Source organism: Lontra canadensis, unplaced genomic scaffold (genome assembly GCF_010015895.1).
Source record: "Lontra canadensis isolate GAN:19392208 unplaced genomic scaffold, GSC_riverotter_1.0 scaffold8, whole genome shotgun sequence".
In the NCBI taxonomy this organism is placed as follows: Eukaryota; Metazoa; Chordata; class Mammalia; order Carnivora; family Mustelidae; genus Lontra; species Lontra canadensis.
This window is the reverse complement of record NW_022631002.1, coordinates 11,839,592-11,867,408: the sequence shown is the minus strand read 5'-3', so window position 1 is coordinate 11,867,408 and position 27,817 is coordinate 11,839,592. Positions and strand designations below refer to the sequence as shown.

General features: G+C 44.9%; 1 protein-coding gene across 3 annotated transcripts in view; it reads right to left on the bottom strand.

The window, feature by feature from the left end:
• WDR59 (WD repeat domain 59) overlaps window positions 1–27,296 on the bottom strand; it is a 92,699-nt gene extending 65,403 nt beyond the window's left edge. For all 3 annotated transcript variants that reach the window (XR_004382249.1, XM_032853957.1, XM_032853959.1), the window contains exons 1-4: window positions 27,124–27,296; window positions 10,109–10,158; window positions 4,936–5,071; window positions 386–471 (exon numbers count right to left, since the gene is read on the bottom strand). Coding sequence is in view for 2 of the 3 variants with exons in the window: in XM_032853957.1 (XP_032709848.1) it covers window positions 386–471; window positions 4,936–5,071; window positions 10,109–10,158; window positions 27,124–27,177 (326 nt within the window). In the remaining variant the exon portion in view is untranslated. The remainder of the gene's footprint in view (window positions 1–385; window positions 472–4,935; window positions 5,072–10,108; window positions 10,159–27,123) is intronic.
• Between the last annotated feature and the right edge of the window lie 521 nt (window positions 27,297–27,817).

Below are 27,817 nucleotides of genomic sequence, written 5' to 3'. Positions count from 1 at the left end.
CAGGCAGGAGGTGACCATGCAGCTGGGTAATGGACTCTGCTGCAGGAGATCTGTGCCCCAAGCTGCTGAAGAAAAAGCAAAGGGCTGCGTCCTGCTCTCTGTACTCCTGGGCACTGTCGGTTGTCAGCAGAGTAATTCTGCTAGCTCCCTCCATGGCAAAAGATCGGCTCTAATCCTTCACTCCAGACTGGGCTGTATCTGTCTTGAGGGTCTCCTGGGATCGGGATTAGTGGTTACACCAAAGCTGGTTGATCTTGGCTATGAGGACCATCACAACGCAACACAGAGGGTCAGGCCATGCAAGGAGGACGGTGTCTTCGTTTTAGTTCCCATGAGACTACAACAAAGGGAGACAGGCCAGGAGCTGCGGAAGGCTGGTACCTACCTGATGACACGAGTGTGGCCTTGTAGGGTGGTGCCAACTTCCCCGCTGCCATCTTTCCACTTATAAAGGTCGACCCGCTGGTTACTCTGAAAAGAAACAAGGGAAAGAAGGCAGCCAGGAGCACATCAGAACATGTGCTCTCACCGCAATCTGCCGAGGGCTGAGAAGGGGAAGCCACGCAGAAACCAACTCACATGGCAGAGATTTACAGACTGACTTCCTTATGAAGCCAAGAGAAATGAATACACTTAACATCTGAGCCACCCTTAGCTCAGTCCACAGCACTAAAGGGCAGTGCTATCTTCAGAGTAAAGATACCCTGAACAGGTACAGCTGAACGGAAGCTACAGAGGCAGTACTGAACACATGAGCAATGGCTTATGGAGATGTTCCTGGCCGCTAGAGGGACCGCCTCCCAACTCGGAAGGTCACACACCCATCTCTCCAGCTGCTGTCACACTAGATGTTTTTAGTTCGCCTTTCCCACTTATCAAATGCCTGGAGTCCTTCCACCACGCTTTAAAAACACACACGCACAAGAAAGAAAACAGAACTAACACCAAAGGCATGTCCTAGGAGGCAAAATTATACAGATTCCTTGAAATATGCCTATACTTTCTTAAAGGGTTAAGTAAAAAGACACGGGGAAAAAACTGGCCAGAAGAAACAACACTACATTAGGGAAAGGAGAAAAGAAAAAGCCATGTTTCACTAAAAGAAACAACCAGCCAGCAAAATACTTAAATATCAAGAGCTTAAGAAACATACCAAAAGTGAACAAAGATTATAATAGTCTGATTACTAATAGGTATCTAATAATTTCTGAACAGATACAGAAGATGCAGGTACATTAATATCTATATATTACCAGACTGATTTTCATTTTAGGCTCAGAGATAGACAGATGTACAAAGTTCTAAGGTTTTAATCCAGAAATGCCAGTTTCCAATTCTAAATAGATAAGGTTCCCGGTCTAAAGGTTAGGATTCAAAACAGCTTCCAACGGGAACAGGAATGAGAAGTGAAGTTCCCCTCATCTTACAACACTATCCCATCTCCACTGGGCGGCTCTGGGAGTCTATGTCCTAGGAATCTTAAGAGCCCTGCTTCCTGCTCTCCTGCACCACGCTGCACACTGGCTGCCATCACCCACCTTACAAGGGAGGCAGCTGAGGCTTGGAGAGCTGGGAGAGCACTAGAGATAAAATAGTGTCAAAACTAGGCCTTGACCTCAGATGTCTGTAACTCCAAAGCTCTTTCTCCTAAAAAACGCTGTCTTCCAACCAACAGCAATAAAACAAAAAAATCAATAAATTAAACTTCATCAAAATCAAAAGTTTCAATATATCAAAGGACATTATCAACAAAGTAAAAAGACGATCTACAGAATTAGAGACATATTTGAAAATCATATCTCTGGGGCCTGGATGGCTCACTCGTTAAGCGTCTGCCTTCGGCTCAAGTCGTGATCCCAGGGTCCTGGAATCGAGCCTCGAGTCGGGCTCTCTGCTGGGTGGGAAGCCTGCATTTCCCTCTTGCACTGCCCCTGCTTGTGTTCCCTCTCTCACTGTGTCTTCTTGGTCAAATAAATAATAAATAAAATCTTTAAAAAAAAAGAAGCCAACTTTAATAAAAAAAGAAAATAAATGAAAAGAAAATTATATGTCTGAGGCATCTGAGTAGCTCAGTGGGAGAAGTCAACTCCTGGTTTTGGCTCAGGTCATGAGCTCAGGGTCATGAGATTGAGCCCTGAGTTGGGCTCTGTGCTCAGCAGGGAATTTGCTTGTCCCTCTCCCTCTGTTCCTCTCCCTGCTCTCTGTCTAAAATAAATAAATAAAACCTTTGAAAAAAAATCTTATCTTGGGGAGCCTGGGTGGCTCAGATGGTTAAGTGTCTGCCTTTGGCTCAGGTCATGATCTCAGGGTCCTGGGACTGAGCCCCAAGTCAGACTCCCAGCTCAGCAGGGAGTCTGCTTCTCCCTCTCCCTCTGCCTCTCCCCCTGCTCATGCTCTTTCTCTCTCTCTGTATCTCTCTGTCTCAAATGAATAAACAAACAATCTTTAAGAAAAAAATTGTATCTCTGAGAAGAGTCTAGTATCAAGAATATATAAATAACTTTGACAACTCGGCAGCAAAAAGACATACAGTCCAATTTCAAAATAAGCAAAGGACTTCAACAGACATTTCTCCAAAAAAGATGTGCAAGCGGCCAACGGGCACACAAAAAGATACTCAAAGCATTAGTCATTAAGGAAAAGCAAATCAAAAACCATAGTGAAATACTACTTTATACCCACTAGGATGGCTGTAACTTAAAAATTAAAGAAAAAAGGGGCACCTGGGTGGCTAAGTCAGTTGAGCGTCTGCCTTCAGTTTGGATCATAATCCTCCAGTCCTAGGATCAGTCCCTGCATCAGGCTCCCTACTTAGCAGGGAGTCTGTTTCTCCCTCTCCCTCTACTCCTCTCCCTTGCTTGTGCTCTCTTGCATGCCCTCTCTCTCAAATAAATAAGTAAAATATTTTTTAAAATAAAAAAATTAAAATTAAAGAAGAAAAACAACAGAAAACAATAATTTTGGTGAGGATATGGAGAAACCAGAACCTTCACCCTTGTTGGTAGGACTATAAAACGATTCAGCTACCATAGAAAAGTCTCATGGTTCCTCAAAAAGTGAAACACAGACTTACCATATGACCCTGCAATTCCACTCCTAAGTATATACCCAAAGGAACGGAAAACAAGTACTCAAAGAAGCACATGTACACCCACGTTCATTTCTGCTTTATTCACAACAACCAGCCCAAACGTCCACTGGTAAAAGAACCATTAAACAAAATGCATTACAGCCATACAATGGAAGAGTATTTGGCCATAAAAAGGAGGAAAGCACTGATTCATGCTATAACAGAGATAAAGGAGGTAGAGACAAAAGGCACGTATTGTGTGGTTTTGTTTATGTGAAATATCCAGAACAGATAAATCTACAGACAGAGCACAGGCCGGTGGTTGCCAGGGGCTGTGGGGAGGGGGAATTCCGAGAGATGGCTGAATGGTAAGGGGTTTTACTTTGGAGTGATGGAAATGTTTGGGAACTAGAGAGGAGTGTGGTTGTATATATCATGAACGTAGTAACTGACATTAAATTGTCCACTTTAAAATGACTGCCAAAAGAAATTAAGAAGAAAAAAGAAAAGAAAACAACTGTTTCCCCCCACGCCCCCAAAAAGGACTATCTCACCACTCGTAAACAAATGCAGGGCTAATCCACTCCGGCCAAGTACTGACTGGTCGGCCTCAATCAGCGGTTTCTCATCAGAGCAATTTTACTTGCCGGGGACATTTAACAATGTCTGGAAGCATCTTCGGTTGTCACGATGAGGGAGAAGACGAGGAGGCCACTGGGACTTGCGGATGGGAGCCAGGGATGCTGCTGGAGCTCTCACAATGCAGGGGACACCCCCCACCACAAAGAATTATCTGGCCTGAGATGTCACTAGTATCCAGGTTGAGGACCCCTGGACCAGATGAACAGGGGCTGCGGGTGAGAGGGGAGAGAAAGTCCTAAAGGTAGAAGCCAACAAAAAGAGCACTGTTCCTAACACACGGGAAAAGGGTCAGGAATGGGAAAGCAGGAGACTGGCCCCCGTTTCTCCTTTGGAACAGTCCCTAAACCAGCTCCACCTCAGATGTCTATGGTGAGAGTGAGACAGTCAGATTCTATTTTGGAAATGACGGGGAAGAGCAGCTTTTTGTTCCTCCTGAAGCTGACAACACTGCTCTTCTTTCTCTTTCCTCCGATGCTTTCCTCTCACAGACTGTCATTTCTGATAAGAAAAGACCCAGACAGCCCCGTGAATGGCTGCGTCTCCTGGATGATAAGATGGGTTTCCTTTAAATACTGTCTTCCCGGCCCCATGCAAAAGAGCCAAAGGTTTAGATTTCGAATTGTTCTAGGAGAATAGAAATGCTAATAGAGAATCTGGCGAAAGATTCCAGAGATGGATCTAGCCCAGATCTTTTTTCAGTCATGAATCCCTTGAAAAACCTAGTAAAACGTGTGCACACATTTTCCCTGGAAAAATTCACAGATAAAGAGGCATATAAAAATCTCAGAGGCTTAGCTGATCTAATAAAATCCCAATCGAGACTGAATCCCTTCCTTTGAGTGGAAGGGTGTGTGGAGTCTTCTGATCCTTCCAAAAAGCAATGAAGGTCAGAGTCACTAGCCAGTTACCTTCTTGCCAGTGAAAACAGGTTCCTATCACACAGAGGAACAGAGGCATCTACTCATTTCCCTTTCAAAATGTGGAGCCTCAGAAACACAAGATCCTGCACCACGGGTGCCAGCAAATCTGTTCCCATCTACGAACACACGCACGCATATATACATGTCAGCAATGTGCCTCAATCTTCCTTTTAGAACCATCCATACTTCTTTTCCGCCTGACAAGTGAGGGTTACATTCTCTTCTCTACATAGAACACAGACCTACTGGCCCCAGCTCATACTTATAAAAAGTCTTTTCCTTGTACCCCTTAAATGACCTCACCGAGGCTGCAAAGTAGTGTGCGAAGCTGTCATGAGGGTTCCACTGCACAGCTCCAATGTCCCATTTGCTCTGGCGAGAGATCTTTCGGTGACCTTCGAAAGGGGCATCTAGATTAACGATGTATAAGAATCGGCGGCTAGGAAAACAACATCAACATTATAACGAGAGAACAGCATTAGCATTAAGACAGAAAAGCACATTTGGAATTACATATGGTTTGCAAACAGAGTTAAAAAATATCCCTGGATGTGTACGACCTTTACCTCATCTGAAAGGCATATGAGGGACAAGAGGACGTCAAGGTGACTATTCAGTGAGCGGGAGCCACATCTCTGGGAGAGCCTGTCTCTAGACATGGCCTTCCCCACCCCAGATCTTTGGGAGTCTAACATCTGCCCACCGGATTCAGGTCCAAGCCTCTCTGGTCTTTCCCAATCGTCCTGCTAGGATAGGTCCCTGCTTCCACACTACGCCCACTGAGCAGTTTGCATTGTGATGGTAGCATTCATCTGTGTAGGACAACTACTGATGGTTAAGACTTCGGTCCTGAACTGAGTGAGTGGAGTAGGGACCGTGTCTCCCATCTCTGCAGGTCCCTCCTCACCAGACACAGTGCTCTGCATTCGGTAAACAGGCGCTACACACATCACTCATCCCTTAGCCCACTACTCTGGAGAAAATCTCAAATTCCCTTGCAAGTCGGTAACCTGGTGAGAGCAACTAAATTAAGTCCACCGGGAAGGAAAATAATAACCAATAAAGTAATAATGAAAATAACATATTTTTTTTTAAACATTTTTTTTTTTTTTATTTGTCAGAGAGAGAGAGAGACCACAAGTAGGCTGAGAGGCAGGCAGAGGCAGAGGGAGAAGCAGGTTCCCTGCCGAGCAAGGAGCCAGATGTGGGACTCGATCCCAGGGTGCTGGGATCATGACCTGAGCCGAAGGCAGCCGCTCAACCAACTGAGCCACCCAGGCGTCCCTGAAAATAACATATTAAGCGCTGATACCGTTCAAGATGCCAATCAGTATAAAGGCTCTGAAAACAGAAGTGTCCTGTGCTCACCTATCTTCCCTTCGCTTTAAGCGAAAAATCCTTGGTGTGTGAACGAATCCACATCTCGGCAGCCATCAGCTGTCGTTAGAGAACACTCCGAGCCCCTGGGAATTCCCAAGGAGAGGCGGGCCCAATGATGAAGAAAAAGATTAATCGTCCCTGCTCAGAAGAGATAGGAAACGCGAGGTAAATGGCACGTCAGACTCTAGCAGAAACCCCACAACAGAGGGCTGGGAAGGAAGCAGGAAAACATGGGCAAGACACAAATTCACAGAACTTCCAGAACTTCTGGTGCAGAACAAAGATCTAGAATGTCTGAACCCCTCCGAAGGAATCACCTGATCCTGCAGCAGGGAAGCTGGCACTTTTGTATCAGCAACAACAGAGAAAGGCCGAGAGCTAACTGTGTGGGGTGCGTGTCAACAGGGCAGGTGGAAGGCATGACAGAAGCATAACAAAGCCATGGCAGTGCCGCAGGACGCAAGCACTTCAGCATAAACATGTCTGATCGAACACACGTGTGAATCTTCATTCCCCCAGAAGACCCACCAACTATGTAAGAGTGAAAACATAAAATACAGAAACCCACAAAGACAAAGACAGAGAGAGGAAGTGGAGAGCTCAAGGACAAATGGTAACTGATGGAGAGAAAGCAAACTGCAGAGGGGCCAGGAACGACAGGCAAGCTGATTCACGCTGCAAAGCCCAGGCCGGCCCGGGAGCTGGAAGCTTTGGCCTCCAGGCAAGGAACAGAGAGGGCTGGAGAACCAAACACTGAACAGAAGAAACACAGTTCGAAAGAGCACTAAGGAGAGCAGTTTATGCGCACCCCAAGAGAGCCAGGTGACCACCTCTCCTTCACCCGGCGGAGCAGGGGGGATGTGCTTCAGAGAAACTACTTGGGGGGAGCCCCGGGCCTGGGACAACAGGCACAGGGGCGGGTGAGGATGAAGAGCTGTGCTCAAAACAGGGCATGAGGTAGAGTATGAGGCCCCCCGCCTCTTCCCTCCTCAACACCCACAACACTGAGCTTTTGTCTTCAGATAACATGTGACAAGAGGATTCTTCTCAGGGGAAAATGACCAGCCCAAGAAAGAAACAAAAGCAAACAAGTTAACAACACAGAACCCAAGAGATAAAGACATCTGGGCACCCTCTGAGAAAAGGGGGGCTGGTTCCCACCTGATCTCCCTCCAATGAACCCCACCGTCACACATGTAAACTGATCACTCTTTGACAGCAACAGAGAGCCCGTGAGTATCAGTCACCAGAGGAAACATGAAAGGCAGGCACCAACTCGGTCGAAAGAAATAGAAGGAAATAGCAAAGAGGAAAGAAGAAACCTAGAATGAACACCTTCAGAGAGGTAAAAGAAGACAAGGTAAAGAACAGAGAACAAGAGAGAGCTCCTGGAAATGAAAAGCATAACTGAAATAAAGAAATCTGATCGAAGAGTGGGAAGTTAAAGCTGAAGGAAATGCCCAGAATGTAAAACAAAATGGACCAAAAGAGAATTCACATAGGATATCCAACTCAGACTAAGCGCAGCTCCAGAAAGAATGAGAGTAGGAAGTTGGGTGGGGGGTGTGTGTGGAATTGAGACTCAGTGCAGGAAAACTTCTCTGGAAGACACAGACTTCCAGACTGAAAGGGCCTTCCAACACTGCTAAAAATTACTCTGGATCTCACTCTGACTAGGGATCACACGGGCGTATACACCTATAAATTTACTTGAGCTGTTCACTTAAATATATAAATATATGATATATATTTATATATTATATTATATACCTATATATTTTCAAGTTTATATATTATATATAAACTTTATATAATAAAGTTATTATATTATATATTGTATATATTTTTCATATATTTATATGAATATAAATATTCATTTATATATTTTCAAGTTCAATGTAAGAATATGAAATGGTGAACCTTCAAGATCTTGTTGAAAAATAAGGCGAATATATTTGTATCTAAGAGCACACCAAAGCAGGAACGCCGGCCTGATCTCCAGTGACACGATCCCATTCCCTCCTACAATGCTACAAATGACAAGAGCCACATCAGTGAATGCAGAAAAGTCTAACATTTGAGACACAGTTATTCCTGAGCACCTCAGTATTTTATGGGTTGATAATGTGGCTACATGATGCCAGGTATATGTTATGTTTCATCTGTTTAGATAAAACAAGGCAAGATGGAAAAAAAGAGGGGCCCTCCAAGTGCCCAGCACAATAAATGAAAAAAAAACATACACCAAGGCAGTGGGGGTAACAATTTCACACACCTGGGGGTAAAAGTAACACTAGAGACGAAGATAGCATTTTAAAGCTTCCAAAGACAAAAAATAGGTCACTTAAAAAATCCAGAATCAGAATGGTATAGGACCTCTCAAAATTACTCTGAGAAAAGAACCCCAAATACCAATTCAACCCAAAAATTGTTATATAACTATACTGGAAGGAGGGGGAAGGTCCTGTAAGGGACTCACAGAGGAAAATAAAAGTGCTAACTCCTCACCTGTTTTTAGAAGTCAATTTGTTAGATCTTTGATGGATAAATCAAGATACCAAGTATAGGTATACTATTTGGAAAAATGGAGGCAACCCCAAAGAAATGGCTAAAAGAGTCTCAATTAGTTGCTTCTAGTGAGTGGGATCAGGGGTAGGGAAAAGGTAGGATTCTGCTGTCTGACAATATAATCCTTGTAATGCTATACTGACTTTTTCAACTATATATATGTATTTCCTTGATTTTTAAAAAACAAGGCTTAAAAACTGAGTAGTTAATATCCCCAAAACCTCTGACTTGTATGCTTAAAATGGGTAAACTGCATGGTCTGTGAATTATATCTCAATAAAGCTGTTTTTTCTTTTTTTTCTGAGTGAGAAGGCAGCAGTGAAGAGACATACCAATCGTTGCTTATCTATGCAGCCAGTATGACATAAGAAAATGGTAATGGTAACTGTCCCTGGGGAAGGGGGCCAAAGGGAGGAGGAAATCTTACTTTTCAACCTATAGTCTTTTGAATTATTTAAATGTTTGCTACATTTTTTAAGGTAAGTTAAAATATTATTTCAAAATAAAACAATGAAGTAGAAAATAATTCATTGGGCACCTGGCTGGCTCAGTTGGTTGAGCAACTGCCTTTCGCTCAGGCCATGATCCTAGAGTCCCCGGATCAAGTCCTGCATCAGGCTCCCTGCTCAGCAGGGGGTCTGCTTCTCCCTCTGATCTTCCCCCTCTCCTGCTTGCTCTCTCTCATTCTCTCTCTCAAATAAATTAATAAAATATTTAAAAAAAAAAAAGAAAGAAAGAAAATAATTCATTAATTTATAAGTGGGTTCAGGGACACCTGACTGGCCCAGTCAGTAAAGCATGTGACTCTTGATCTCCGGGTTGAGAGTTCAAGCCCCACATTGGGTGTAGAGATTACTTAAAAATAAAATCTAAAAAAAAAATTTTATAAATGGGTTCATAAACAACTAAGTTAATGAAAATACAGCAAACTTGGAGAGATAGTGATTATGAGAGGGGAGGTGAGATTCTGGCCATTAAGTGGGATCACTCCAGTACCGTGGTGGAATAACTAGCAATGCTGGGATGGTGCTTACTTGCCAAAATCTTAAATATGCTGGGCCAGAAGACACCACAGAAATTATGTTGATTTCTTCATAATGAAATCAAATTCCTTCACAGGAAAACTGAAGTCCACGGAGGCCGACTGGATAAATGTCCCAGGACTTGTCATTAATGGCAGTGCCAAACTAGGACCCAGATGCCCTCCATCCCTGTAACTACCTGTGAGACCACAACAGAGAGCATCCTTCTACAGAGTCCATGCAATGAAGAGAAAACTATAATTCCAAGACCAAAGTCCCAGTCACTAAAATTTCAAAGGAATTTTATTGCTTACATATTAGGGCAGAGTCAAAAATAAACTGCTAACAATCCCTCTAAGTGCCCCCGAGGTCACTAGGAGAGAACTAAGCCCTAGAGCCACAATCCTTAAAGAGAAGGAGTATTTTCCGACTTCCCAGAAACCTCCTTCCTGATTTGCCACTTGTTCCCAGAAATCGAAGCAGAGGAACACTGCACGCTCACTTACCCGGAAAGCACAGCATGCTGTCCCAGACAGTCCACAGACATCGCCGTTGCCTGCGAGAGAGAACACATTCAGTTCTGCCAGCAAAGCGAGCTCAGGATAGAGAAGACACGCGGGTTGTCACCTCGGCGTCTTCTCTTCCTCTGGCCCGGGAGAAGTCCCCAGCGGGCAGGAAGGATTCACTGTTTGCAGTGGACGCTTTTACCCACTTCTAATCCTCATCCACATCTCATACTCACCTGCCACAAGAGGGTGATGCTATCTGTTCCCCGACACCAGGATTACCCACAAGCAAGCTGGCATATTCTAAACTGAGAAGATATCATCCTAGGACCCTTAGAAGATCTAAGTACCTCAGAGCTAACAGAGCAACTAAGAGCCCCTCCCCTTCTGAGCAAAACCTAACCTGGGACATCACACATGCATACACACACACACACACACACACACACACACCCCATCCCAGACCACACCACCCCCATCCCTTTCCCAAAGGGCATAGACTCCTCCTCCAAGCCAAATGGAAAGAAGTAATATTCAAACACCACCCATGCTGAATCCATGGCCACAGTCTTGTTATTGAGATGCTCAGCTCCCATTTAATCTGAGATTTCTAGCACATTCTAATGATTTCCATTTCCCAAGTATCCCAGTTCCTAGGGAGCACCATCTTTTCAGGATCCAATGTCTAATTCCCAGAAAACCAGAACGAGTCAAATGAATTTGCATTCAGGCTGAAGCATGAGGCTAACTTTAATCACAGCAATTATAGCCCTAAATTCTCTTAATTTAGACAAATTCAAATCTTGCTGCATTCTCAGGACATTACTGCACAATCTCATACATCCTCAAGAAGAATGTCACAGGTAATATTGGGGACGAGAAGCCAGAGCGTTCAGTGGAGGCTGAAAAGTCATTGTTATGCATTCTTCATCCCACCAGAGTTGTGAGCAGAGAAAAGCCCAGCTGGAAAGGCAGGCAGTGAAATGAGATGTGATTTCCACACTCTTCTGAACAATTTATAGACAAAGGTATGAAAGAAGGCACGATGGTACCTCCAATCTTTCTAGAAGGTGTGTGGTAGGCAGAATCCAAAAATGGGGGCACGTGGGTGGCTCAGTGGGTTAATAAGCCTCTGCCTTTGGCTCAGGTCAAGATCTCAGGGTCCTGGGATCGAGCCCCGTATTGGGCTCTCTGCTCAACAGGGAGCCTGCTTCTCCCTCTCTCTCTGCCTGCCTCTCTGTCTACTTGTGATCTCTCTCTCTGTCAAATAAATAAATAAAATCTTTAAAAGAAAAAGAATCTGAAAATGGCTCCAACATTCTGGGCCCTTGGTACATACACACACTCTCCCCATTATTCAAACACTAATCTGAGGACTGCTGAGAAGGGATTTAGCAGACATGATTAAGTACCCAAATCGGCTGACCTTAAGATAAAGAGACCTGAAACAACCCAAATGGCTACCAGCAAAGGAATAGATAAGCGAAACATGGTATACACATATAATGGCCTACATACCACGATAGGGGTGAAACTTGGAAATATTATGCTAAGTGAAACAAGCCAGGCACAAAAGAACAAATGCTGCATGACTCCATTTCCATGAGGTACCTAAGATAGGTATATCCATAAAACCACAAAGTAGTATAGAGGTGGAGGGGGCAGGGAGTGGGGAATGGGGAGTTACTATTTAATGAATACAGAGTTTGTGTTTGAATTTTTTTAAGATGTTATTTATTTATTTGACAGAGAGAGAGCACAAGCAGGGGAGCGGCAGGGGGAGAGGGAGAGGAAGAAGCAGGCTCCCTGTTTGAGCTGGACCCAGGGCTCAATGCCAGGACCGAGCCAAAGGCAGACGCTTAACCGAATGAGCCACCCAGGCGCCCTGAGAGTTTCTGTTGAGATGATGAGAAGTTCTTGAGGGTTGTGGGGAGACAGAGAAACCCCATCCCGTCAGCTCTTTAACTCTAGGTCCAGAGGTTAGAGACAGAGGCAGTCAGAGATTCTAAAGGTGAGGCATTTAATGTGAGGAAGATGATTGCCGGTTGTAAAAGGGCTTTCAGCAAAGCCCTGAAAGTGGTCTCTAGAAGCTAACAGTGAACCCTATTTAACCATCAGCAAGAAAACAGGGACCTCGGGACACCCAGGTGGCTCAGTCAGTTGGGTGTCTGACTCTTGATTTCCGCTCAAGCCAAGATCTCACAGTCGTGGGATCCGTGCTGAGTGTGCGTCTGCCCTCCCTCCAGCCCCCTCAGTCCCGCTCTCGGGTGCTCTCTCTCCCTCCCTCTCTCTCTTTCTCTCAATGAAACAAATAAGGTAAATCTTAAAAAGGGCGCCTGGGCCCCGCATTGGGCTCCCTGCTCGGCGAGGAGCCCGTTTCTCCCTCCCCCTCTGCCTGCTGCTCCCCCTGCTTGGTCTCTTTCTCTCTCTCTCTGTTAAATAAATTTTTAAAAATTTAAAAAGAAAAGAAAAAAGGAAAAGGGCTGGGGTGCTTGTCTGGCTCAGTGGAAAGAGCATGCAGCTCTTGATCTTGGGGTCATGAGTTCGAGCCCCGTGTTGAGTGTAGAGATTACTAAAAAATAAATAAATAAATTTTTAAAAATAATAAAATAAAAGACATCAAGCCTATTTTAAATAATTTTTTTTTTTAAAGGAGTGCCTGGCTCTGACTCGGCTGATAGAGCATGTGTCTCTTGATCTCGGGGGTCATGAGTTCGAGCCCCATGTTGAGAGTACAGGTTAATTAAAAAAATGAAAGAAAGTAAGGAAGAAAGGAGGGGAGGGAGGGAAAGGAAGGAAAAAAGAGAAAGAAAACAGGGATGGACCTCAGTCCTAAAACCCCCAGGAAGTGAATTCGGCCAAAAACCTGAATGAGCCCATTAGATTCTTCCTTAGCCAACCGAGCCTCCAGAGGACAGCTCAGCAACTGACACCTGGATTTCAGTGTGGGAGACTCAGAACAGAAAACAAGCAATGCCTGGACTTCTGACCTACAGAACTGGGATCTAAAAAATGGGTATTGTTTCAAGCCGCTAAGTTTGTGGTGATAACAGAGAGTGGCCCGGTAGTAATAATAATAATCATGATGATAAAAAAGTTATGCCTTTGACTCAAAAATTCTACCTCCAGAATCCACCCAAAACACAGAAAAACTTCTATACACAGAGTGGCTTATTTCATGTTATCTACCAGTAAATGATGCATATTTTTATAACAATATTCTCAAAGTGTTTAAAAATGACACTGAAAAACACAGGATCCAAAACAGCAAAGAGAGCAGCGTAACTCACCATATCACCTCATCAGAGGAAGCTATTTTTAAAAAGACTCAAAAGCACATCAAACTGATGTGTCTCTACTACCCCAGAAAAAAGGGCCAACATCATGTTCGTAGCACACTGAGGAACTTCATGCCAGGCTGTCACAAAGAGAGAATGGAGAGGAAGAGAAGGGGACCTAATCAGAGTAAAGCTGGCGCTTCAGGGTGGGGCGGGGATAGGAGTCCCCCAGGAGGCCTCCCCACCTCAGGGCACTGGGCAGGGAGCAGCTGAGAGATGCTAAGTCTGGGAGTCAGGGAGTTAAGAATCCCGGGAACCACAAGATCCCACTGCAAGAGAGGGAGCTCAGCCCCAATGATGACTGACAGAGAAAAAGAGAGAGAGAGAACTTCCCAGTAGCCGCAGGAAGGGGCTTAGGACAGATTACAGACAGCTTACAGGAGTGAAGGAAAGTGGTATTTTATACTGTGCTATGAACTGAAATTTCAAGCAGCTACTTATGCCTAAAAAACCCTGAAGAAAGTCCATCAGAATGCTCAGATGGTAGTTATTCCTATGGGGTTTTTGTTTCATTCCTCCACATGAGCCTATGTTTTTGTATTACTTACAAATTCACATGATTTTATAATAAAAAATACTATTTTTCTAAGGCATCCCAAGCCTCTCCTGTTTCCATGCCTCTCATCCTGGCCTGGGCCCTCCAGGCCTGCCAGCCTACAGCAACTCCCTCCCAACAGCGCTCCTTCCCCTTCTCCATTTTCCGTTCCCGCCCGACACTGAAATTTCTGAAAGCAGACTTCTGATTACATCAATCCACTGCTCTAAAACCTTGCAGGTTTTCCACTGAAAATAATCAAGTGGCAACTCCTCAGCCTTCAGACCCTTCCAAATAAGAGGCTTATATAACCTTCCAGTCTGACCTTCCCTCTTCTACCTGCCCAGGCCACACCCATTCGAAGCATTCACCTTTCTGGAAGGTCAGCAAAGCTCCCAATTCTAAGAAGATGCTTAAGCGCGTCTTTCCACCTGGCAAGTCCTTGTCTCCTACTCTGCTGTGGAAATTCTGCTCACCTTTTAGGTCCTAAGACACATCTCCTCTAAGAAACTCACCCAGAGTCCACCACGGGGATTCTACCTTCTCGAAAAGCACCTTCTAACCCCGACACAGGAATGGCTGTCACCTGCTATGTGGTAATTGTTACTGTACACATTTATCTTCTCCCACTAGCTGGGGATCCCCTACAGGGCAGGATCTATCTTATTTCTCCCAGAGCACCCAAAGAGGGGCTCTGTGAACATGTGCTGTTTGGAAAGCAGATCAGAATCAGGTCAAAATCTAATGAGCCAAGGCGTTCCTTGACATCTCAAAGAACTTTTTTCAGTAGTTTCCCTTGATAATTTACCATGCATGAATTTATCTTAGTTCCTTTTCTTCTGTAATACCTTCTAGAATAATAAACTTCAGTAGCTCACTGCCTGCTGTGTGAAGCCTTCAACTAGAATAGAGAAACCCAAGGAACAAAATGTGTGCATCTTAGCCACGCTTTATAATGTAAAATTCCAATCATACCTTCTTTCAACCTTTGTTTTTAGATACTGAAAAGTCCTCTCCTGCCTGCAGGAAAATAGACTTACTGTTCAGAACTGCTTCCTGTCGAAAGCAGTATCTTTAAACCAAAGAGAATAAAGTTCTTCCTAGCCTTTGTTCCTCCAAATGCAGGATGGTGGCTTTGGTGACACACTTCAGGAGTCATACGACCTTTATGAAATAAGACTACCATAGCATTGACAGTGGTGCTTGATTCTTGCTGGCCTGGAAAATATGTAACTAATGGATGTGGAAAGGCAGGCTGACAGCAAATAAAAAGATATCAACTCCATGAGACTGTGTAAGCCTCCACACAAAAAAGGCAGTATCAGAACTAATGACGGGCACCTGGGTAGCTCAGTCAGTTAAGCCTTTGCTTTCGGCTCAGGTCATGATCCCAGGGTCCTGGGATCGAGCCCCACATCAGGCTCCCCGCTCAGCCTCTCTCTCTGACAAATAAATAAATAAAATCATAAATGAATGAATGAATAAAATTTTAAAAACAAATGATCACTCCCTCCCGAAAACCTATGGCTACCATGACATGACTGACCTTCTTCTGAGCTCTCTCCTTACTCTGGATGCCCCTTTCTGGTCTATTCCTCATCAATCCATTTCTCCCGATCTCTGCCTCATTCAGACCTGTGTCAGTCATCACCGGGTCAGACACCTGTGCAGCAAGATACCTGCCTTGCTCCTCCCCCCTCAGGGCTTCTGCTAGATCCAGGGAGTGTCACGGGGCTTACTCGGTCACCTTTTTTAGTGGTTCCCACACCCCACACGATGAAGGACAGCACCGTTAGCATGACAGTAAAGATCACTTAAGACCTCTCTTGGGCTCACTTCTACAGCCCAGCTCACATCACTCACCTTCTAACCCCATCCCAACACTCCAGCCATGATGAATTCTTTACTATGAATCCCCTCCAAACTCAAGCAAGCACCACCCTCCCTCTCACCTCTGGGCCCCCACACCTGCTGCTTCCTATGCCTGGATGACACTTTTTTCCCTTCTACGCCTGGCCAATCCCTTCTTGTCCTTCACAGTGCAGGGCACGCTTGTCCCAGAAAGTTCTGACCCACCCCCTCCTGCACACACCCAGTGGCTCACCAGTGCTTCCCTTGTGCTTCCGTAGTACGCAAGGGTTATCTGTACACAGTACTTGTGATATTTTATAATAACCCTCTACTTACTGATACATCCCCACTATTTGACTGCAATTGCTTGAGGGTAAAAACTGACTCACTAGCACAATGCCTGGCACAGCCCACGGTATGTACTGCATAAATGCGAGCTACCATGGACAACAGAGGTTTATGCGGCACCAAAACTTATACACAAACGCGCATGGCAGCATGAGTCCTAACAGCCAAGATACAGAAACCACCCAGATGTCCAACGGTTGATGAATGGATAAACAAAATGTGACATAGCCCTACAATGAAATATTACTCCACCATAACAAAGATGAACCTTAAAAAGAACTAAGTGAGGGGTGCCTGGGTGGCTTAGCTGGTTGCGTGCCAGGTTCTTGGTTTTGGCTCAGGTCCTGATCTCAGGGTCATGAGACGGAGCCCGTTCTCGGGCTCCTTGCTCAGCAGGGAATCTGCTTGAGATTCTCCCTCCCTCTCCCTATGGCCCTCTCCTGACTCCCCGACGCACATGCTCTCTCTAAAAAAAAAAAAACAACAAAACACAAAAACTAAGCAAAACAAGTTAATCACGAAGACCACATACTATGTGATTCTTTTTTTTTGTTTCTTTTTATTTTTAGTTGTATTTATATGAGAATATATATTTTTTACATTTATTTTTTCCTCACCATAGCACATATCCTCCCCAATGCCCATCACACAGCTACCCATCCCTCCCACCCCCCCTCCCCTCCAGCAATCCTCAGTTTGTTTCCTAATATTAAGAGTCTCTTACGGTTTGTCTACCTCTCTGGTTTCATCTTGTTTCATTTTTCCCTCCCTTCCCCATGATCCTCTCTCTTCTTTCTCAAATTGCTCATATCAGTGAGATCATATGATAATTGTCTTTCTCTGATTGCCTTACTTAGCTTAACATAATACCCTCTAGTTTCAGCCACATCGTTGCATATGTGATTCCATTTCTATGAAATATCCAAAAAGGCAAATCTATAGAGAAGACACCAGATCAGTGATTGCTTAAGGCTGGGGGAGTTGGAGGACTGAGGGGTGATGGCTAAAGGGTACAAGGTTTCTTCTGGGGGTGAGGAAAATGTTCTACAAATGATGGTGGCACTGGTTTCAGTCGGTGAATATAATGAAACCCACTAAACCGTGTACACTTCAAGCAAGTGAATTATATGATGTGTCAACAATATTTCAATAAAACTACCACCAAAAAAAGGCTTACACTATAATATTCTCATCTTTTAGATAACAACAGGGATGATACTTCACAATGGTCAGGAGACAATGAATTTGCAGATAGACTGCATTTCCAATCCATGTTGGATTTACAGTTAAATTTTGGTACAAACACAATGCTTCTCTCAGAAAGTTTATCTCTCTGGGAAGAATCTGTAATATATAACTTCATAGGACTACCTTTCTACCCTGATTCAACACAGAAGAAAGCCCCTCTACAGAGACCACTGCCATCTGCAGAACAAAATCTCAGTTTACTTGAAGGGGCTTGGAAAGAAATCAACTCTTCCTCTCTCAACCCCAGCTGAATTAGAAAGAGCTGTTCAAAAATACAAAAACACTTTGCCCGTTCATTCTTCGAAATGATGCAGAGTGGAAACATCCAATCAACACAAGTCAGAGCTAGGTCAGGTCCCCGAAACTCAGTCTGTCACGTGTCTGAATAACGACTGTAATGTACATACGCTTGGATTTCATAGAATAAAACCACAAACTAAAACCGATGGATATAAAAAGGATCAGAACGTTTCAAATGACGAGATCCAGTCTCTAAATCAGAGACAAACACTGCTGCTAGGGCTGCTTTTGAACCATCCTCATATAATACCTTCTAGAGGTTTCTATCTGAGGTTGTGTTCACACACTCAGCACAGTGGGTGTCTTCTGGGAAGTCTCACTCTATTTTTTTTTTTTAAGATGTTATTTATTTATTTGACAAGAGTGAGAGAGAGCACAAGCAGGGGGAGTGGCAGAGGGAGAGGGAGAAGCAGGCTCCCTGCTAAGGATCCTGAGATCATGACCTGAGCTGAAAGCAGATGCTTAACCGACTGAGCCACCCAGACACTTCCGGGAAGTCTCCCTCTTTAAAATGAGAACATCCTTGTGTTCTCACAAGCTGAAATGGCTCACACTGGGTATGACTAGGAAAATCACCTCTCCTTCCTGAGTCCCCGGTTCTCCATCTATAAAATAAGAAAGTGGATGAGCTGTCTTCCAAAGGTTCCCTCAGCTCCATAAGGCTCTTTTGTCAGGCTATTTGTTGCTTCCTTACCAAGTTTTCTGATATAACCATAATAATTAACATGTATCAGGTACTTAAAATAAGCTGGTCACTGTGCCAAGTGCTCAAGGGGGACTATCTCATCTAATCCTTCCAGTCACTGTCACGTGGTGTTGCAGAAAAGAGCGTAGCAGGCACGAGACTACTCACCTCAGAAAGGCCTGCTTGCAAGGCTGGTTCTTGGCTGGCGCCTGGGAACTTGGGATCTGGAATGTTCCCACCATTCCCCAACTGATAAGAGTGGCTCACTCTACCCACACCTCGTGTACAATGTGGTTTATGCTGAGCACCTGCTGAGGTGTGGTTCACACTAGCTGGAGGGTGCTTCCGTGACCAGCCCCAAATAAAAACTCGGCCACTGAGACTCTGATGGGCTTCCCTGGTCACATTTCCTAGGTATCGCTAGAATTCGATGCTGGAGGAATTAAGCATGTCCTGAGTGACTCCACGGTGAAAGGTCCCTTGCACCTAGCTTCCTCTAGACTTCACGCCATGTGCTTTCTCGCTCTGAATTTGCTTTGTGTCCTTTCCCTGCAATAAATCCTAACCGCAAATACGAATGTGAATCCTCCTAGTGAAACTAGGCATGGTACGGGGACTCCTGGACACAGGCAGATACTATTATTCTTTGAGGCTAAAAAGGAACTAACTTGTTCAAGATCACATGGCAGAGAGATGATAGAACCTGGGTCCTAACACTGGCACTCCCTGGCGGTACCCTACTCCTCCCCCATTCTTCACTGCATTTTCCTATCAAATTTTCTAGAAAACAAATAATTGGCAGCTTTCACAACCTAATAGTCACTTCCACCCAAAACAGCCCTCTGTGCCCTTCTATCCCCATAGTTTCCAAAATGAACTTGAAGTGAAACTAGAAAAGCAGGGACCAAAGCTGGATGGCTCCAGGAAACGTCTGGACTATCAACTATTCACAACATTCCTCTTAGCTAACAAATTTGCCAAGTTGTGTTTTGTTTATTTTATTTAGAGCAGAAAACAAAACAAGGCCTCAATTTTTAACCCACTGAGCTACCCAGGCACCCCAAGGCTTCAATTTTTATCTGTCTGGAAAAGTAGCAGTAATGCTGAGACTAGTAAGTCACCCAATATTAGGGTACCTAAGCAGGGTAGCTCTCTAAAATAAATAAATACATCTTAAAAAAAAAAAAAAAAAAAAGAAAGAAAAAGAAAAGAAAAGGTAATGCTTCATAAAGATTATACCACAGGGGCACCTGGCTGGCTCAGTCGGTGACGCATGGGATGGCTGACCTTGGGGTTGTGAGTTCAAGCCCCAAGTTTGGTGTAGAGACTACTTGAAAACTAAATCTTAAGGGGCATCTGGGTGGCTCAGTCAGTTGAGCTCCCGACTCTTGGTTTCAGCTAGGTCACGATCTTGGGGTCATGGGATCGAAACCAGTGTCTGGCTCTGTGCTCAGTGCAGAGTCTGCTTAAGATTCTCTCTCTCTGCCTTCCCCCCTGCCACCCTGCTTGAGCACACACAAGTGCACTCTCTCTAAATAAATAAAATCTTTAAAAACTAAATAAATAAAGTAAAATCTTGGGGAGGGGGAAACGAGGAGTGCCTGGATGGCTCAGCTAGTTGAGCACCTGCCTTTGGCTGGGGTCACGATCCCAGGAGCCTGGACTCAAGCCCCAAGACAGGCTCCCAGTTCAGCAGGGAAACTGCTTCTCCCTCTCCCTCTGCCCCTTCACACTGTTTGTTCTCTATATCTCAAAAAAATAAATTAAATTAAATTTTAAAAAGACAAGACTGGAACACAGTGTGGAGAAGTGAAAAAGGCTGCTTAAAAATGATGAAAACCTTAGTGAAATCTGTAAGACTAACGGGGAAAAGAACTGTACATAAGCACTGTGCTCTAGTATATAAAGTCCCTGCTATAGAGGTGAACAATTCTGAAGCCACTGTACAAGTCTTTTGGAATGAACAAGTATGTAAATGCATGGAGGATGGCAGGGGGGGCCCTGCTTCTCACAGTAAGAGTGGGAGGTTACTAGTAGGCAAAGGGTGGCACAATGACTCTTGTGATAATGGATTAGAGTAGAAGATGCTAAGTATGAACTCGTGTTCAGCTTAATATACAGATAATTACATATAGAAATATATATACACACACACACACGGATTAGTATGCACATACATTTCCTGTTTTGTCAGATAAGAGTGCCTACAGGCAATAACACCCCAAGAGCAGTGAGCACATTTAGCACCAGATCTTGGTTTCTGATGTCATTCTCCAATAAAAGAAACCAGGGATCCTTAGAGAAATGGCTAGTTTGGGGACTACGGCAGGAAATATACATGATAAGAGTTAAGCATCTTGAAGGCACCTGGGTGGCTCAGTCGGTTAAATAATCGTCTTCGGCTCAGGTCTTGATTCTGGAATCCCAGGATGGAGGCCCACATGGGGCTCCCTGCTCAGCGGGGAGTCTGCTTCTCCCTCTGACCCTCCCCCCCATGCTCTCTCATTCTCTCTCCCTCAAATAAATAAATAAAATATCAAAAAAAAAAAAGAGTTTAGCAACTTGCAGTGCCAAAAAATAAGAAAGTACTGTATATTTAAAAGACACACAGGGGCACCTGGGTGGCTCAGTCACTTAAGTGTCTGCCTTGGGCTCAGGTCATGATCCAAGTGTCCTGGGATCAAGCCCCACATGGGACTACCTGCTCAACAGGGAACCTGCTCCTCTCTCTCTTCCCTGCTTGTGCTCTCTCTCACTCTCACTCTCAAATAAATGTTTTTAAAAATAATAATGAATAATAAATAATAAAAAAGTAAAAGACATACAAACAAATGAAAACAACGATGGGGGTATGTCACAAGAACACATGAACCACCTGAAGAGCTCCCAAAGGTGAAGGCTGGGACAATCTGAGAAACAAAGTAAAAATAATAAAAATAAAGTAGTACTGGATTATAATCCAAAGTATAAGATAAATATCTAAGAATTCACACTGATATAAGCAACTAAGTGGAGAGAAAGAAAGATAGGAAGGAAGGAAGAAATGAAGGAAGGAGGAGGTAAGGAAGGAAGAAAGAAAGGAAGGAAGAAAGAAGTCCCCACTCTTTAATTTGGGCAGCATATACTGACTATTTTCCAAAGAGTACAGAACAGACAGAAAGCAAAAAGAGTCAAGTTTACAGTAGGGAAACCTGACAAGCACTACCTCAGCCAGGTCAACATCAACAGTGACCTGCCATGTTCACAGCAAGTAGCCTTGATATGACGGGATGAGAATGACACCTTATCTCTGAGGTCTTCCTCCCCAAAACCCATAATCCCAGGCTAATCACGAGAAAGACATCAGACAAATCCCAACTGAGGGACATTCTATAAAATACCTGATTGGTACTCCTCAAGGTTGTCCAAGTCATCAAAGACAGTCTGAGAAACTGTCATAGCCAAGGAGTCTGAGGAGACATGATGACTGCATGGAATGTGGTAGCTTGAATGGAATCCCAGAACAGACAACATTAGGTAAAAACAAAGGAAATATGAGGAAAGTACGGATTTGCATTAATAATATCAATACTGATTCGTTAATCATGGAAAATGTACCATACTAGTGCAAGATGTTTTTAGTGGGGACAACCCGGTACAGGGCATATGTGAACCCTCTGTACTATCTTCCCAGTGTTTCTGTACGTCTAAAATTATTCTTTTTTTTTTTTTTTTTAAGATTTTTATTTATTTGACAGACAGAGATCACAATAGGCAGAGAGGCAGGCAGAGAGAGAGGAGGAAGCAGGCTCCCTGCTGAGCAGAGAGCCCGATGCGGGGCTCAATCCCAGGACCCTGGGATCATGACCTGAGCCGAAGGCAGAGGCTTTAACCCACTGAGCCACCCAGGCACCCCCGTCTAAAATTATTCTAAAATCTATTTTAAAAAACCATGATAACCTAAACACTTTTTCCTAATTCCTATTAATACTATTAATCAACATAATTGATTTTTTAAAATTTATTCATTCAACAAATACTTGCTGGGTGCTACTGTGTACCAACCGCTATTCAAGGCACCAGGGAGACAGCAGGAGTCAACAAGACAAAAATCTCTACCTTCAGAGAGCTCACACTGGAGCAGCTGGAGAAAGATGAAAACAAACAGGGACAGAGGGGGAAAGTAGGTGTAAGATGTGATCCGAGAAGTAGGCTGAGACCAGCACATTAAACAGTCCAAAATAAGGAATTTATATTCTACACTCAGTCCAACAGGAAGTCACTGAAGCATTTCCATTGAAGGAGGGATAAGTTAGGAGTTTTTGTTGTTGTTGTTTGTTTGTTTTAAAGATTTTATTTATTTGACAGAGAGAGATCACAAGGAGGCAGAGAGGCAGGAAGGTGGGGGGTGGGGCGGAGCAGGCTCCCTGCTTAGCAGAGAGACCGATGCGGGACTCGATCCCAGGACCCTGAGATCATGACCTGAGCCAAAGGCAGAGGCTTAAGCCACTGAGCCGCCCAGGCGTCCCAAGTTAAGGGTTTTTTTTTTTAAAGATATTTATTTATTTGAGAGAGAGAGGATAAGAGAGAAGGAGAGCACAAGTAGGGGGAGTGGCAAAGGGAGAGGGAGAAGCTTACTCCCCACTGAGCAGGGAGCCTGATGGGGCTTGATCCCAGAACCCTGGAATCATGACCTGAGCTGAAGTCAGATGAGTAACTGACTGAGCCACCCAGGTTCCCCTAAGGTTTTAAAGTTAGGTTTTAAAAAACCACCTTGATATTTTATGACAGCTCTATATTTTTTAAGATTTTATATTATTTATTTGTGAGAAAGAGCAAACTCCCCACGAAGCAGGGAGCCCCACATGGGACTTGATCCTGGGACTCCAGGATCATTACCTAAGCCACAGCCACTCAACTGACTGAGCCACCCAGGCACCCCTTATCACAGTTTTAATCATAATCACCAAAAAGTGGTAACAACCTGTATATCCACAAACATGTGAACTGATACAGACTGTGGTCTCTCTATACACCGGAGTACCACCTGTGGGCAATAAAAAAGAACAGACTAGGGGCACCTGGGTTGCTCAGTGGGTTAAGCCTCTGCCTTCGGCTCAGGTCATGGTCCTGGGATCGAGCTCCGCATTGGGCTCTTTGCTCAGCAGGGAGCCTGCTTCCCTCTCTCTCTCTGCCTGCCTCTCTGCCAACTTGTGATCTCTCTCTCTCTCTCTGTCAAATAAATAAATAAAATATTTTAAAATAAGAAGAACAGACTAACTGATGCTCAACAACATGGATCAATCTCAAAGGCACTTGGTTAAGGGTGAGAGGCCAAGTTCAGAGGTTTCCACACTGTCCATTCCTTTTCTTACAGCAATTATCTCAGCAGCTGCCAGAGGGAGGCACTACGACTGGCTACATAGGGGCACCAAGGAACTCTGGAGTGTTACTCTTGAGTGTAACGCTGGTTACAGGACTACATACACGGGCAAAACTCAACAAACTGTCCACATAAAAAGGGGAATTTTACTGTACATTAATTATACTTCAATAAACCTGGTTGGGTTTTTTTTTTTTAAGATTTTATTTACTTGACAGGGAGACATCGAGAGAGGGAATACAAGCAGGGGGAGTGGGAGAGGGAGAAGCAGGCTCCCCGCTGAGCAGGGAGCCCAATGTGGGGAATGATCCCAGGATCCTGGGATCATGTGAGCTGAAGGCAGATGCCCAACAACTGAGCCACCTAGGCGCCCCAGTAAACCTGGTTTTAAAGGAAAAACAAAGCAAAACAAAAAACCCACTCTGGCTCTGTGGAGGATGAACTGGAAAGCAGCGAAAAGCTAGGGTGCAGGGAGAGTGGTCCCGAGTATGGCCAGCTACTTTGGAAAACTGAGTTTGAGACATCTCACAGATGCCAAAGCGGAGACATTAAGCAAACTGTTGCTATGAGCCATGAGTTCAAATTCCTGTCTTCATCCCAATCAATTTCTGAACTGTTTCTGCTCTTTCCATTGTTTTAGAGGCTTGTGAACTACGCGTTCTGCCATCTAACCTCTTTGCCAGGGGTACTGATCTCAACTCCCATGCACTTTGGAAAAGCACAGCCACTCGATACAAGTGGCTATTTACATGGCAATTAATTCAATTTTAATTAAATTAAAAATGCAATTTTTCAGTTGCACTAGCCCCATTTCAACTGTTCAATGCCACATTTCCATCATGGCAGAAAATTCTACTGAATTTTCTAGAAAGTTATCTCTAAGTTTTCTTAACACTCATCCATTCCAGGGATCACTTCAGAGTAGTTGTTAAGTACCACAGTTTCTTCGCTGTTAATCAGGGATGGTAACATCTGAAGGCATGGTTTCATAAAGTGAATGGCACTTGTAGAAACTGAAGAAAAAGGGACACCTGGGTGGCTCAGTCGGTTAGGCCACTGCCTTCGGCTCAGGTCATGATCCTGGGGTCCTGGAATCGAGTCCCGCATCGGGATCCTTGCTCAGCAGGGAGCCTGCTTCTCTCTCTGTCTCTGCCTGCCATTCTGCCTGCTTGTCCGCTCGCACTCTCGCTCTCTCTCTCTCTCTCTCTGACAAATAAATAAACTCTTAAAAAAAAAAAAAAGAAAGAAAGAAACTGAAGAAAAAGAACTTCACCTTTCAGGCTGGGCTTTTTCTCTGAAAAACCAAAATATTTTAATTAGAGGCAGGGGGTTTTGACAAGTTTATCGGTCTGTCCTCCCTTGTTAGAAAAACAGTATGAAGAGCTTTGGTTTTTTTTCTTTCCACATGAATAAATAAAGTTAATAAAGTGGGTCTAGATCCCTTCCAGTTGCCACCAGAAACAACCACAAAACCATACTAATTCAAACTAAGTCGTACCCTTCCAACTGAAAAAAAGAAAAATAGAAACCCCCACAAGGCAGTTAAATTACCCAATTTACTTTGTTCTCTTACTATGACCACTGCTGTTCAGGTTTAATTACTTGATATTACATACATCCTAATATATGTGTCAGCACCCTCTCCGCAGGTCTCTCCAATTACAGCTCTATACAGAAGAAGGGGTGAGACTACCTGAGTTTCCCTGAGAATTAAAGCATTTGCAGATTAGTAGCTTCCAAATTAATAGGCTCAGAGGTAACTATACATGACTGTTCCCAGTCTCCAGGGAAAGCAATTAACAAGAAGGGTAACAAGAATACAGTTCTTTTTCCCTAGGGGTCTGGCGCTTCCCATGGGACAGCAGGCCTCCCAGAGACACCGTGCTGACAGTGCAAAGTACCTTAGAATGCTTTAATCTGTATGTTGCTGCTCAAATTCTCCACTGGGGCTATGTGTCAGAGGGAACCACAGAGCAAATCAGTGGGTGGCTCCTCCACTTGTAAATCTTTATGGCAAAAAAAGGGATGGAGTTTTAGAAAGAAGAAACCACATCACCCCTTGTTGTAATCCAGATTTGCCTTCAGTATAAACCATTTGTGTCCTGATACACGGTGCAGTGTTCACCTAGCAAGGGCTCAGTAAATTCTTGCTGAATAAATCTGTGGATGAAAACCTGGCACACAGAAGGTAGTCAATAAATATTTGTTGAATAAGTGGAGAGAATCACCAAGACACTGTCCTAGGTGATGGGGAAGAGGAAATGGGTTAGTTGTTGTGGAAGGACTGGACGACAGATTGCTAAAACATGAAGCAAAGTAACAAGAGCCCTGAGGTCAGATGCCTGCCTTCAAATCCCAAATGCGCCACATAATGGGAGACCTTGGCCAAGTCACTTGAGATCAGCCATACACGGATCAATCCCACCCCCAATTTGGATAAAAGGGTTAATAACTATTTCTTGGTTCTCTCCTGAATTAGAGAAAGTAAATGCAGATAAATCACTTACCACAAGGGCTAGCATTAGGAAAGCACGAAATACAAAAATGGTAAAAAACCAAACAAACAAAAAACCCTAGTAAATGCTAAAGTTCCTTGAGGCTAACACGTGCCCGTCACTGTGCCACATATCCTAAATATAATAATACATCATAAAATTCTCACGCCAGCCCAGTGAGGCAGGCACGACTCTCACCTTCACACAGGTGAGAAAGGTGAGGAGCTGAGAGGGAATGACAGGCTAGGGCTGAGCTGGTATTTTTGAACCAGGTATTCGAATTTGGGCAATACGTACATCGCACACTCCTATTCCCTATAAGGTATTTTCCACTATTCTAGCATCAGCAGCCACCTCAAAGCTTAGCTGCCGAAACAGGCACTTTATAGTTTTGTGTTTCTTTTAATCGAATCCATTCCAAAGTCCTGTGAGGCAATGATACCTCCACGCAGCTGAAGCTCAAAGAAGTTCTGCGACTTATCCAAAGTCACTAAGCCTCGAGTCCCCCAACCTTGCAGAGCAAACCCACTCGCTCACCACCCGGGTGTTGGGAAGCCTCCGCTCAACACTCGCTCGCGCGCAGTCTCCACGCTTCGGTGTCCCAAAGCAGACCCTATTCCCCGGACCCCCGCGGGGAACCCATACCCCGTCCGTGCCCGCCCCAACCGCCCCCAACGGTCATCAAGGCTGCCCTCGCTCACTCGGGTCTGACAGCGCCGGATCACCCCCTTACCCATCTCCCCAGCCCAGGCTGGAGGGTCGCTCCGCCAACCAGGAGACTGACCCGGCAGCGTGGGGGAGGGGAACCAGAGAGGGCGCATGCCCAGAAGGCTCCATTTGGCCCCCGACTCACCTGGGAGTCGCGGAACTCCACCACCACGTTCTCGCTGCTCCATCGCGCCGCCATCTCCTGCACCCGACCGCCCCCACCCCAGGATTTCGCGTTCCACTCCCCGCAAACTCAAGTTCCTGGGCTCGGTGAGCCTCAGGCAGCCCGCGAGTAAGCCCTGCCACGCCCCGTCCCCCTCTTCCTCCAGACCTCAAACCATTGGCTGACCCAAATACAGGCTCCGCCCCTCCTCCCGGCTCCTCCAATTGCGACACTGCACCGACCCAAAACAGGCACGCCCCCTCCACTTCCGTCACTCGGCCTGAGTGACCCACGCTCCCTGCCGCTGTGGTACACGCCCCCTTGCCGCAAGCTCTACCGGGAGTCGTAGTCCGAGGGTGAGCAGCGCGCGGGTAACTCGCCGAGAGCTCGCGGGTGCGGGTTTGGCGAGGGGAGGCGCATGGTGTCCTCCCTATCTCGTCGCTCGTGTCCCCCGCAAGGCCCAGATGGCCTAAAAACCAAAGCCCAAAATTCGCGCAAACCAAAGGTTTACTCCATCCCCGGAGGCCTGCCGTAAAGGCATTGATAAGTCTGAAGTCACGATTTATTCTTACAGCGCAGCAGCGCCTACCAAAGTGACCAGGGACCCCAGAGGGTCTCCAAAGGCGAAAACTTCCCATAATTCTACTAAGGCCATTATTTACCTTCTACAGTGTCT